We start from the raw sequence: 13,095 nt of genomic DNA on the forward strand, positions 1-13,095 counted from the left end.
TTTCTCCAGAGTCTCCATTTTACTCTCTGGCCTGTGACAGCCACGGATGGAAGAAAAAAGGAGAAGAAGGGAGACCAGAGAAAAGGAGTGGCGAGGCTCAGCAGTCAGGTGGAGAGAGAGGCCTCAGCCTGGCAGAGGAGCAGTGGGAACCTCTGGGCCTCTGATCATTGTGACAGGCGATCACTTCCTCCTCCTGGCTGCCTCCCACCATGAGAAGCTCTCTGGTCTTCCCCCTAACCCATCTCACTCTGAGCTGCAGGATGCTGGGTCTGCCTTACTCTGTTTTCTACTGAGGCAGAGCACTAGAGACTGGGAAGTTAAATTTATAGACAGTTTACATTTGTGCTTCTGGAAGCGGCTGTCTCTGAGAACACAGCCCTGGTGTCTGAAGAGGCATTTGCTGAGGCCTTGTAAAAATGACATGGCACAAGCAACTGTGCCTAAGCCTGGGAGAGCTGAAAAGGAGACTGAACACGCCCATAGAGGACCCACTCCTATGATGATGACATCAATCTCGTCACAAAGTCCCAAGGTTAGACCGTGAATGTGCAGGGTTTCCCACAACTCCCATGCATTTGAATGCTGGATCTCTAACCAACAGTGTTTTTTCGATGTTCTCAGACTTGTCAGAAAGAAGTATGTCACTTGAGAGAACCTCTCCCTTATATGCTCCTTTCTCTCCTTCCCGCTTGCCACATGCTCCTACAGCAAACCTAGAGGCTCAGCCGCCCTGCATTTCTCTCTGAAACTGACCCCAAATAAATCTATTCTTCCATTTGCTTCTGAACAGATATTTAGCCACATTGACAGAGAAAGCAACCAAGGCAGAAAGTTGGTACCAGGAGTCGGGCTGTCGCATGATAAAACTCATCATTTAGTTCCTAGGTTGAAATTCTTTGGTAGTTTGGGCTATCCCTTTGATATGGGAACTTATCACTGATCACATAGTATCAGAGAAAGAATAGAGAGAGGGGCAAGAGACAGACAGAGAAACACATACAGACAGACAGACTGAAATTATTTTACTCTCATATAAATCCTATCTCTATCTAGAAATAGGAGACAAAGAGGCAAAAACAGACAGCCTAAAATGAACTGGATCCAGGGCAGAAGGAAAGGATTTTTGGCTGCCTGCCTGCTCTCACTCAAGTTCATCTAACCTGTTATTGGGTCTGGCATGAAATCCAAATTCTTCTGGATTTCAACAGAGACTGAAAACCATCAGCTCTCCAGGCATCTTCCAGGACTGTGGCACCATGTGGGGACAGCTGAAGCTTACAGACTCTTGCGTGAAAAAAAAAATATCCAATTCTCTCAGCCTTTTCATTATGGGACAGTCATCGATGCACTAACATTGCACAGCCTGTAAGCCAGTCTAATAAATCCCATAGATAGATGATAGATAGATGGATAGATAGACAGATAGGCAGATAGATAGGCAGGCAGACAGACAGACAGATTGATTCTGTCATTCCAGTTCCTTTGGAGAACCCTAACTAATGAAGCCATTATTGTGATTCTTGTGAGATCGTATGGGAACCTGAGGTCTGTGTTCAGAATTACAGAGTTCAGGGTCTATGGGCTGCGGAGGCCTCTGGAAAACCATGATGGAAACATATGAAAGCATATTACCTTGTTCTTCTTGAGTAACTAAAAGACACCAGACACAAAAGGTCACAAAGCATATGATTCTGTTTATGTGAACAATACATATTAGGCAAATTCATAGAAGCAGAATTCAGATCACAAACAGAGTCCATTAGATGACTTCAGGTGCACCTCAAGCTGATACGTGGGGACTGTGGCTGTTGAGAGCGATAGGGGAGTGACTCTGTATGAGATGTGGCCTCCAGAAATCTCTCTGTTGACACAATCTCTTGATTGATTTTGCCAGTACCATTCACAGGGCAGAAGAACACACTGGTGTTTTTTTGGAGAAGCTGCAGTAAGGTGGCAGAATGTGAGCAGTGACCTACGGCCTGGTTTCCAACAGTTCTCTTAGACTCAGAGAGCTAGGGACATTCTCAACGGGAGTGGGGACACCCAACCATCTCAGTCATTGGGCCAGTCATCGGGCCAAGAAGCAGATCTTATATGTTGGGGGCACTCTGCCAAAGCCATTCTCCTTGGGACTGAGGTCAATGTCCTTAGGATCCACGGGACTGGACAAGGAGAAGTTCTGGAGGATGGTGGTGAAGAAAAGGAACAATTCATTGCGGGCGATGCCTTCTCCAAGACAAATGCGCTTTCCTGTGGGCACAGATAATGAGCCATGTGAGCACCAGGGCTGTATACAACCTTCCGGCTGTCCCATCCCTAAACCCAGACAACCCTGGCCATTGCAATGAAGAATGTTTGACTCTTAACCTGTAATTCAAGTGACAATGTTAAGAGATTCCCAAAACCTTAAAGAACTGGTTCAAGAGCCAGCGCCAATGTCTTAGCATGGAAAGGAGCCTGCCATCAATCCTGAGGACATGAGTGCAATCCCCTGAATCCACATGCTGAAAGGAGAGAACCAACCCCCACAGTCTGTCTTCTGGCGTAAACACACACAAACAGCACAGCACACAAGTATATGCATGCAAACACATATGTAATAAGTCAATCATAAAACCCCAGAGAAATTGTTGCTGGGTGTCTCATGGTCATTTCTGACAGTTTTCTGGCTTTTATTAGATTATCAGTGTCCCTTGATCCAGAACTGTAAGACCCCACTTAGAGTAGTAACAAAGCGTGCAAGTGTCCACATGTATTGTGCAATGTCTTTAGTCTTTAGTGTCCCTCCTATCTCATGTGAGGGGATTGGTACCCATCTCATTGGGCTGCCCTGGAGTTTTTAGTTTTCTTAACTCCTAGATTAACAACTGCATTGTGGTAAGGGTCGGATATGAGCCAGACATGGAGGCACGTGCCTGTAAGAGCAACACTCGGGAGACTGCAGCAAGAAGATGATGGACTACATAGCAATAGCTGTCTCTTCCTCATTTATTCCTACTCTTACCTTTTTTCTTATTCTCTGCCCCCTTTGCTTCTTCAACTTGAAATCAATAAATCTCAACAAGTTCCCAGACACACAATTGAGAATGGGCAGGGTCACACGGTGAGGGGCCTCTGGCACCCACCTGGATTCTCAGAGGTGTAACAAGGAGCCCAGGTGGTTTGTCACCTCAGGCATTGAGCACCACAGAGGAGTGGGAGCCTGAAAATCCAGGCACAGGCAACACACCTGCCCTGTACCTCGGAGATTTATAACCTTCAGCTGGCTGCTTGGGTGTAGGAGGGATTTCACAGCAACTGCTGTGCCCTCCAGATGTTGGGAGCCTGTGCCTGTGTGGGAGTATTTAGGGAAAGTACCCTATCCCTTTGGAAACGTCCTTTCCAGAATTTAGGTGACATGAGCTCAGAAGTCCATGGAGTAGCTCTCTGAGATGGTCCAACTAGACTGGTTTTGTGACCCAGATTTTTGCAGAGCAACTTTTAGTAGCTCATCTCACTCTCAGCACAAATTCCCCAAGCCTGGAGCGGCCATTAAGAAACACTATTCATGTCTCTGGCTACCTCTTTCTCTCGTTCTCTCTCTCTGATAATGGCAGCCTACCTGAACCTGTAACTATCTCCACTGTGTGCCTTTTGATCTATTCCACCCACTTGTGTCTTTCTAAACTTCCCAGATAGCATCTTAACCCCTCCCCTTTCTCTGTCTAAGGACACCTTGCCACCTGTTCCTTCCGGGTCTTCCCTCATGTTCCTTAGCCTACTGCTAGTTGTGTCTATCTGGCCGTTCCCTCTCTCTCCCCTTCCTCTCTTCTTGTCTCATTCCTCCACCTCCAGTTCCCTGCCTTCTCTTCTGTCTCATGTGCACTCTTTGAATCCTACCTCATATCTCCTCCTAATGTAGCTTCCTTGTGTCTCTCCGTGTGCCTCTCTGTAGGGGATGCTGTGGCCCCGCCTGCTTAGGAGCTGGCTACAGGTGTGCCTGACCATGTCTGCGAGGGCATGGTCAGGGTGATGTAGAGTGAGGGACATTCAGGTGGCGGGTTTCTGCTTTTGGTTTCACTTTTGGCTTGCTGTACAGACTGCTGCTCGCCAGCTGGCTAAGTCGCTCTGTAAGTAAGGCTTTTCCCTATTAAAATCCCTTGTATTTTTACCTGGCTCCGTATTGTTAATTCCCCATTACCTCTCTTTCTTGCAATGTGTTTCAATGTCCTTAGCCCTCTACTGTCTATTTGTCTCTGACCCTTTTCTCCACATTCCTGCCTTTCTAGACTTGGGACTGTTCACGGAGCAGGACTGAGCCCTGGGTCACTGAAGTCACTTGGCACTCAAGAATAGACAATTCCAGGATGAGGCATGGCTCAGGAGGAGAGCACTTGCCTAAAATCCCTCAGGGAGGGGGATGAGGCTACACAGGCTCAGCAGGAGAACATCTTCTAAAATGCACAAGGATAAGACTGGGGATATGGGCTCTATTGAAGAGAACTTGCTTAACACAGTAACACCAAGCCATGGGTTCCAACCCTAGTATGAGGAGAGTGGCACTAAAGGCTAAGGAATTGTTTCTAGAACCTCCCTTGTTTCAAAAAATAAGAAACTTGAACACAAAATTTCCATGTTTACATCCCATAGAGTCCATTAATCTGGATTAAATTTGACTGAGGAAGCTTCTATATGTAACAAACCAACCACACACAGCAGGCAACTAAAGCACACTGTAATTTTAGGTTATATTCTTCTGATGAAGAAGAAATCTGTACTCAGAGCAGTTGGCCTACCCCAGGCTGACAACTACTTCAGCATGGCCAAGTTAGGGAAAAGCAGAGCGGTCACCCATCAGGCTGTGAGTCCATGCCCAGCCTCCTGTTGTCTACACCGTGGACTGTACTGATGAGTTTTGAAACTCCATACTTCCAGGATATATCCATCATGGCTGGTTTCTTGGCTCAAATGAATACTAATAAGTTTGATGTCTCTTACAATTTAACAAGAAAGTGAGCCAAGTGTGTCAAGACATGCCCCATGTCACCAGTGCTCACAGATAAATGCATCCCTTACCCAAGACCCTCCCAAGCTCATGGCAGTTCACACATGATGACATTTGTTTTTGCCATTGTTTCTTAAGAAAGTTAATTTGCACTCTCTCGGCTAACCCATAGGCCACTCCTGCCAGGGAATGGGGAGGCTGACTGCAGATCTTTACCTCTCTCTGTTTCCCAAGGCCCAATGCCCAGCTTCACCCCAACACTGCAATGGAAAACTTTCCCCTACCCCAGCTCCTGTGGATCCCCCAGGTCTTCCCCAGAAGACACCCCTTACTAACACAAAGGTCCCTCCTGCCAAGGAAGCAGGTAGGCTGACAGAGGATTCACTCTCTCCTTCTGCTGTTCCCGATTCACCACTGCCGGGTCTCATCCCATGCTCTGGAGAAGAATGCATGGCGTGTTCTCCATTCCCCCCCTGACCCCATGCCCAACGAACCACAATGATCTCCTCCAAACTACCTTCCTCCAAAGCATCCCATTATCCCTGCCCCCAACACCAGCAGGCACTCCATGGGAGCACACCAGCTCCCATGGCCAGGGAAACAAACCCACAGATAATTTCCTACTAGGCAACACAGTCTGCATGCTCACCTAAAGCCAAGGGAGGAAACAGAGACCAAGAAACAAAACATTCACACCACAAAGACAAAGCCAGATATCAGCACCTAGAACTATGATCACCCCCTCCCCAGGTTCCTGGATGCCAATATAAAAACACAATCATTAACAGCCAGGACAATATGTCTCTACTAGAGCCCAGAAATTTTACTACAGCTGACCCTGAGCATTCCAACATAGCTGGAGCCCAAGAAACTATGTTATAATCCCCTTATAAAGATGATAGAGGTCCTTAAAGAGGTAATGAATAAATCCCTTAAAGAAATCTAGGAAAACACAATGAATGGGAGGAAATGAATAACTCACTAAAGGAAAAAACAAACAGTGGAAAGAAAAAGAAGATAATTCAAAGCCTGATAAGGCAAAGAGAATCAATAAAGAAAACCCAAATTGGTGGAATTCTGGAAATAAAAAACTTAGGAAATCAAACAGGAACTACACAAGATAACTTCACCAACAAAACACAATAGATGGAAGAAAGAATCTCAGGCATTGAAGATATGAGAGAAGAAATGGATACATCAGACAAAGAAAATGTTAAATTTTTAAAAACTCTTGACACAAAACATCCAGAACATCTGCAATACTATGAAAAGACCAAACATAAGAATATTAGGATAGAAGAAGGAGAATCCCAACTCAAAAAATCAGAAAATATTTTCAGCAATATTAAAGAAGAAAATTTTCCTAATGTAAAGGAGATGTCCATAAAGGTACAAAAAGCATACAGAACCCCAAATAGATTGGACCAGAAGAGAAAGTCCCTTTATCAGATAATAATCAAAACACTAAATGTATGGAAGAGAGAAAGAATGTTAAAAGTTGCAAGGGAAAAATGACCAAGTTAACATATAGAGGAAAACCTATTAGAATTACACCTGACTTCTCAATGGAAGCTCTAAAAGTCAGAAGGGCCCATACAGATGTGCTACAGACTCAAAGAGACCACATATGTCACCACAGATGCCTATACCCAATAAACTTTCAATCACTTTAGATAGAGAAAATAAGATATTTGATAATGAAGTCTAATTTAAACAATATTTATCTTTTAAAAAATCTAGCCCTGCAGAAAGTGCTAGAAGAAAAACTCCCATCTGAAAAGATTAACTACAGATAAGAGAACACAGGGAATAAATAATCCAGACTGGTAAAATCAAAAGAAGGGAAATAGAACACACACCACCAACAACAACAGCAAAATTAACAACAACAAAATAAGAGGAATCAACAATCATTGGTCATTGATATCACTCAATATCAGTGGTTTCAATTTCCCAATTTAAAAAAAAAGACTAACAGATTGGATGCAAAAAGTAGATCCATCCTCCTGTTGCATCTAAGAAAAACACTTGAACATCAAGGATAGACATTACCTCAAGGTAAAGAGCTCAAAAAAGTTATTTCAAGGAAAAGGACCTAAGAAGCAAACTCATGTATCCATTTAATAGCTAACAAAATAGATTTCACACCAATCAGAAGACATAGGGAGGGGTGCTTGATGGGGCAAGTGCTTCTGTGTATGTGTTTGTCTTACTGGATGATAAATAAAGTACTGTTTGGCCAATGAGGCATCAAGTTAGACAGGACTAGGAGTCGAGGAGGATTCTGGGAAATGTAGTAAGAAGTGGTGATCCAGGCAGGAAGTGACATAGCAGGAAGACTCATATTTAAGGAAGGACAACCAGGAAGTACCCCCTTTTCCCCTTCGCATCATCCAGCACCATGATGTGATCTAATGGCAAGAGAGGACACCAATGGAAGGTGTCCCATAAGATAAGTCTTATAAAATATATAGATTTATGATAATTAAGACTGAGCTAGCAGATGAGAATCCTAGTCATTGGCCAAGCAGCATTTGAACCTAATATAAGTCTCTGTAATATTTGTCCATCCACTCGGCAGGCAGAACTTGGGCGGCTGGCGGAGACCACCCACGTGGCAGTAGGGCTCCGGTTGCTTCTGGTGGAAAGATTTATCGTAACAGGTGCTACATACTCATGGAAAGAAAAATACACCAAGAGGACGTTTCAATTCTTAACATCTATGCCCCAAACACAAGGACACCCAAGTCTGTGAAAGAAACACTGTAGATTAAATCTCAGATTGACCCTTGCACTTATTGGGAGTGCATTCAATACTCCACTGATATTGGGAGAATTCAATACTCCACTCCCATCAACAGACAGGTCATCCAGACAAAAACCAAACAAATGTTGGAGCTAAGTGATATTATAAATCAAATGGACCTAGCAGGTATTTGCAGAATATATCACCCAAATTCAGAAGAATATACCTTTTTGTCAGCACCACATAGGACTTTCTCCAAAATTGACCACATACTCTGTCACAAAGTAAGTCTCAACAGATACAGCAATACTGAAATAACACCATACATCCTATCAGACCACCATGGATTACAACTGGATTTCAACAAGAACAACAGAAAGCATAAAACTCATGGAATCTGGACAACTCTCCACTGGATGAAAATGGATCAAGACCAAAATAAAGGAAGGAATCAAAGACTTTCTTGAATCCAATGAAAATGAATACCCAGCATCCCCAAACTTATGGGACACGGTGTAAGTAGTGTTAAGAGTCAAGTTCATAGCACGATCTGCCACACACACACACACACACACACACACACACTGAAATGATCTCATTCTAGCAACGTAATAGCACATCTGAACACTTTAGAACAGCAGTTCTTAACCTGTGGGTCAGTACTGTCCTACATATCAGATATTTACATTATGATTCATGACAGTAGATAAATCATAGTCATGAAGTAACAACAAAATAATTGTCAGATTGGGAGTCATCACAACACGAGGAACTGTGTTAAACAGTCATGGCTTTAGAAAGTGTAAGAACCACTGTTCTGGGACAAAAAGAAGTCACGTCCAAAATGAATAGATGGAAATAAATAAAATAGAAACAAAGAGAACAATACAAAAACCAATGCAACAAAGAATTGGTTCTTTGAGAAAATCAATAACATCGACAAACCCTTATCCAAATTAAAAGGTAGAAAGAGAATATCCAAATTAGCAAAATCAGAAGTAAAAAGGGAGAGATAATGGACACTGAGGGAATCAGGAGAATTTTAAGGACATACTTAAAAACTTGTATTCCACCACATGGGAAAATCCAATAGATACGGACAATTTTAAGGACATACTTAAAAAACTTTCATTCCACCACATGGGAAAATCCAATAGAAGTGGAAAATTTTTCTCCATAGATGTGACTTGCCAAAGTTAAATCAAGATAAGATTGGAATTGAAACAGACCTACAATTCCTAGTGAAATAGAAGCAGTCACTGAATGTCCCCCCACCTTCCTACCCCCAAAACCACAGGGACAGGTAGCTTTAGCACAGAATTCAACCAGACTTTCAAAGAAGAGTTCATGTGACTACTCCCCCAAATTATTCCACAAAATAGAAACAGAAGGAACATTGCCCATTTCATTTTATAAGGCCATAGTTACCCTGATACCTAAACCATAAAGACTGCACAAAGAAAGAGTACTACAGGACAATTTTTCTCATTGATGAAAAAATACTCAATAAAATGCTTGCAAAACGAATCCAAGGACACATGAAAAAGAGTATCCACCATGAACAAGTAGGCTTCTTCCTGGAGATGCAGGAATGGTTCAATGTAAGAAACATTAATAAATGTATGCAACAACAACAACAAAAAAAACAAACTGAAAGAAAGAAAACCCACATGGTCATCTCACTAGATGCACTTTGACAATATCCAATGCCCCTTCATGATAAAGGCCTGGAGAGATTAGAGCTACAAGGGACATAGTGAAATACAATAAGGCAGTTTACAGCAAGCCTACAGCCAACATCAAATTAAATAGTGATGAATTCAAAGCAATTCCACAAAAAATCAGAACAAGAAAAGGTTGTCTACTATCTCTACACATATTCAAATGCGTTCTTGAAGTCTTAGATAGAAAAATAAGACAACTAAAGGAGATCAAGTGCATACAATTTGGAAAGGAAGAAGTCAAAGTATCTTTATTTTCAGATGATATTATAATATATAATTTATAAGTAACCCATACAAAAATTCCACCGGGAAATTCCTACAGCTAATAAACACTTTTAGCAAAATAGCTCGATACAAAACTGACTCACAAAACCCAGTAGCCCTCCTATGTACAAATGACAAATGGACTGAGGAAGAAATCAGGGAAACACCACCTTTCACAATGGCTTCAAATAATACAAAATTCTTGGGTAACTCTAACCAAGTGAACCAAGCTTGTACAATAGAAATGTCAAGTGTTTGAGGAAAGAAATTGAAGAAGATATCAGAAGATGGAAAGATCTCCCATGCTGATGAATCAGGTGGTTTAACATAGTAAAAAAGTCATCCCTTTTGAAAGCATTCTACAGTTTAATATAGAAACACACACACACACACACACACACACACACACACACACACACACACACACACACGATAGCTAAAACAATCCTGAACAATAGTATAATTGCCAGATGTCTCACTTTCTGATTTCAAGTTGTACTACAGAGCTACAGTAATTTAAAAACCAGCATTTTATAGACATAAAAACAGACACAGTGATCAATGGAATCAAATTGAAGACTCAGACATAAATCACACACCTATGGACATGTGGTATTTGATAAAGAAGCCAGAAATACACATTGGGGGAAAAAAAGACAGCATCCCTAACAAATGGTGCTGGTCAAATTGGATGACTGAATTTAGAAGAATGCAAATAGATCCATAATTATCATCCTGCACAAAACTCAACTCCAAATGGATCAAAGACCTCAACATAAAACCAGATACACTGAACCTGATTGAGGAGAAAGTGGGGAATAGCTTTGAACTCATTGGCACAGGTGAAGACTTCCTTAACAGAATACAATAGCACAGACACTGAGATCAACAATTAATAAGTGGGACCTCATGAAACTGAAAAGCTTTTGCAAGGCAAAGGGCATCATCATTTGGACAAAGTGGCAGCCTACAGAAGGGGAAATATTTTTTACCATCTTCACATCCAACAGTGTACTAATATCCAAAGTATAAAAAAAACTCAAGAATTTAGATATAGCCGGGCATTGGTGGTACTCACCTTTAATCCCAGCACTCGGGAGGCAGAGGCAGGCGGATCTCTGTGAGTTCGAGGCCAGCCTGGTCTCCAGAGCGAGTGCCAGGATAGGCTCCAAAGCCACACAGAGAAACCCTGTCTCGAAAAACGAAAACAACAACAACAAAAAATTTTGATATAAAAAGAGATAGTTCAATTTAAAAATTGGGCACAGATATAGACAGATTTCTCAATAGAGTGAACTCAAATAACTAATAAACACTCAAAGAAGTGTTCAACACCCTTAGCCATCAGGGAAATGTAAATCAAATGACTTTGGGATTCCGTCTTACCTGTCAGAATAGCTCAGATCAGGAAAACAAGTGACAGTTGGTGCTGTCGAGGATGTAGAGTAAGGGGAACACTCCTCCATTGCCAGTGGGAGGGCAAACTTATACAGCCACTATGGAAATCAGTGTGGCAGTTCCTCAGAAGGTAGATAGGAACCTATCTACCTCAAGATCCAGCTATACCATCTTGGGCACAAACCCAAAAGACACTTCATCCTACCACAAGGACACTTGCTCAGCCACGGTCATTGCTGCTCTATTCATAATAGCCAGAACCTGGAAACAACCTACACGTTCCTCAACAAAAGACTGAAGAAAATGTGATGCATTTATACAATGGAGTATTATTCAGCTGTTTAAACAAACAACATCGTGAAACTTGCAGTAAATGGATGGAACTAGGGAAAAACCCTGAGTGAGGTAACCTAGACTGAGAAAGATAGACATGTATGTATTCACTTATATGTGGATATTAGCCATTAAATAAATGATAACCAAGCTACCATCCATAGACCCAGAAAGGTTAGATACAGACAATGGGACTAGGAGGGATACATGAATCTCCCTGGAGGGGAAAATGAAATAGATTTCATGGGTGGACTAGGGGCATCAGAGGGGATCAGGCAGGGAGGAGAAATGGCTTGAAGGGATAGAATGTAGGAAGAGACAGCTAGAATTGAGGGATATTGAGGGCTGGTATGGAAACCTAGTGCAGGGGAAACTTCCTAAACTATAAGAAGCCACTCCTAATGAAGTCTCCAAATAATGTGGGAGACATAGCCTTGTCACTAATGAAGCATCTAGTACCATGACTTGGTTACATTCAATTGAGTTGTTGGCAAAAGAGGTCCCATGGAAAACCCAATAGGTTGCTCTCCACAGACTGAGAACAAAAGCCCCATTGATGACGACAACGCCTACACAACTCATTAAGCTTGGAAACATGGAGCTGTGCCTACACAGAACTTCACCGCCATGTTCTAGTGTCTTTGGTATAGGAAGGTATGCTACAGTCGATTAAAAGAGAAGTGTACACACCAACCCAGATGCAAAAACTTTGATGAACAATGCAAGATATGCCAGGGTTCATTCAACAGTGCATAATGTAGGATAAATATCCATTGTCTTCTTTGAATGTGTGACACTGATTGGGTTACAAAGAACCAGAGACAAAACAGCCCAGAGACATGGGCTATAACCAAATGTTACTGGTATAAAACAACAACAACAACAAAAAGAAACAATAAAATGACTCCTAAAGATATTCTGCTATCCTCATAGATCAGTGCCTTCCGTATTCAGCCATCATCAGAGAAGCTTCCTTCTGCAGCAGATGGGAACAGTTCAGTAAACCTCAGCCAGACATTTCACAGAGAGAGAAATCTTGGAATACAGAGCTCTGAATGGGATGTCCTGGCCAAATGCATCCCCTCAGACGGATCCCCGAGGACGAGGAAGCAGAAAGAATATAAGAGCCAGGGAGATGGAAGACACAAGAGAACAAGGCCCCTCTGAATGACCTGAGCGTGGCTCACACGAGCTCACAGGGACGGAAAGAGCACGCACAGTGCCTGCAGGGGTCTGTGCCTCTATGTTATAGCGTTCACTTTAGTGTTTCATGGGATTCCTGAGTGTGTGACTGAGTGGCTCTTGGGCGCTTTTGCTTCTAATGGTTTGCACTGTAAATCTTCAATGTGATGGTTTTGTTTTGCCTTATATTTTATTTTGTCAGGTTTGATCGTTATCTCTTAGCAGCCTGGACTTTTGTAATGAGAGACAGAGAGGGGTGGATCCAGAGGGCAGGGGAGGTGGGGTGGAATAGGAGAAGGGGGAAACTGCAATCCCTATATATAGTATGAGGAAAAAATATTTTTAATAATACTAGAAAAAGGAAAGATAAACAGAGGTCTAACAGGAAAAGCGACACAGTGGATGGGTATGAAGCCACTTGAAAAGGACTGGTGGGTTATTTTGATCGTTGCCCTTTCTAAAGA

At 42.4% G+C, this 13,095-nt stretch overlaps 1 protein-coding gene across 1 annotated transcript in view; it reads right to left on the reverse strand.

Annotated features, from left to right (window-relative positions):
* Window positions 1–1,680: 1,680 nt before the first annotated feature.
* The window catches only part of LOC100765441 (cytochrome P450 2B1), a 24,236-nt gene continuing 12,821 nt past the window's right edge, over window positions 1,681–13,095 (reverse strand). Inside the window, exon 9 of the mRNA XM_027430405.2 lies at window positions 1,681–2,250. Coding sequence (XP_027286206.1) covers window positions 2,069–2,250 — 182 coding nt within the window. The 3' untranslated portion in view covers window positions 1,681–2,068. The remainder of the gene's footprint in view (window positions 2,251–13,095) is intronic.

This window comes from Cricetulus griseus, chromosome 9, assembly GCF_003668045.3.
Source record: "Cricetulus griseus strain 17A/GY chromosome 9, alternate assembly CriGri-PICRH-1.0, whole genome shotgun sequence".
NCBI lineage: Eukaryota > Metazoa > Chordata > Mammalia > Rodentia > Cricetidae > Cricetulus > Cricetulus griseus.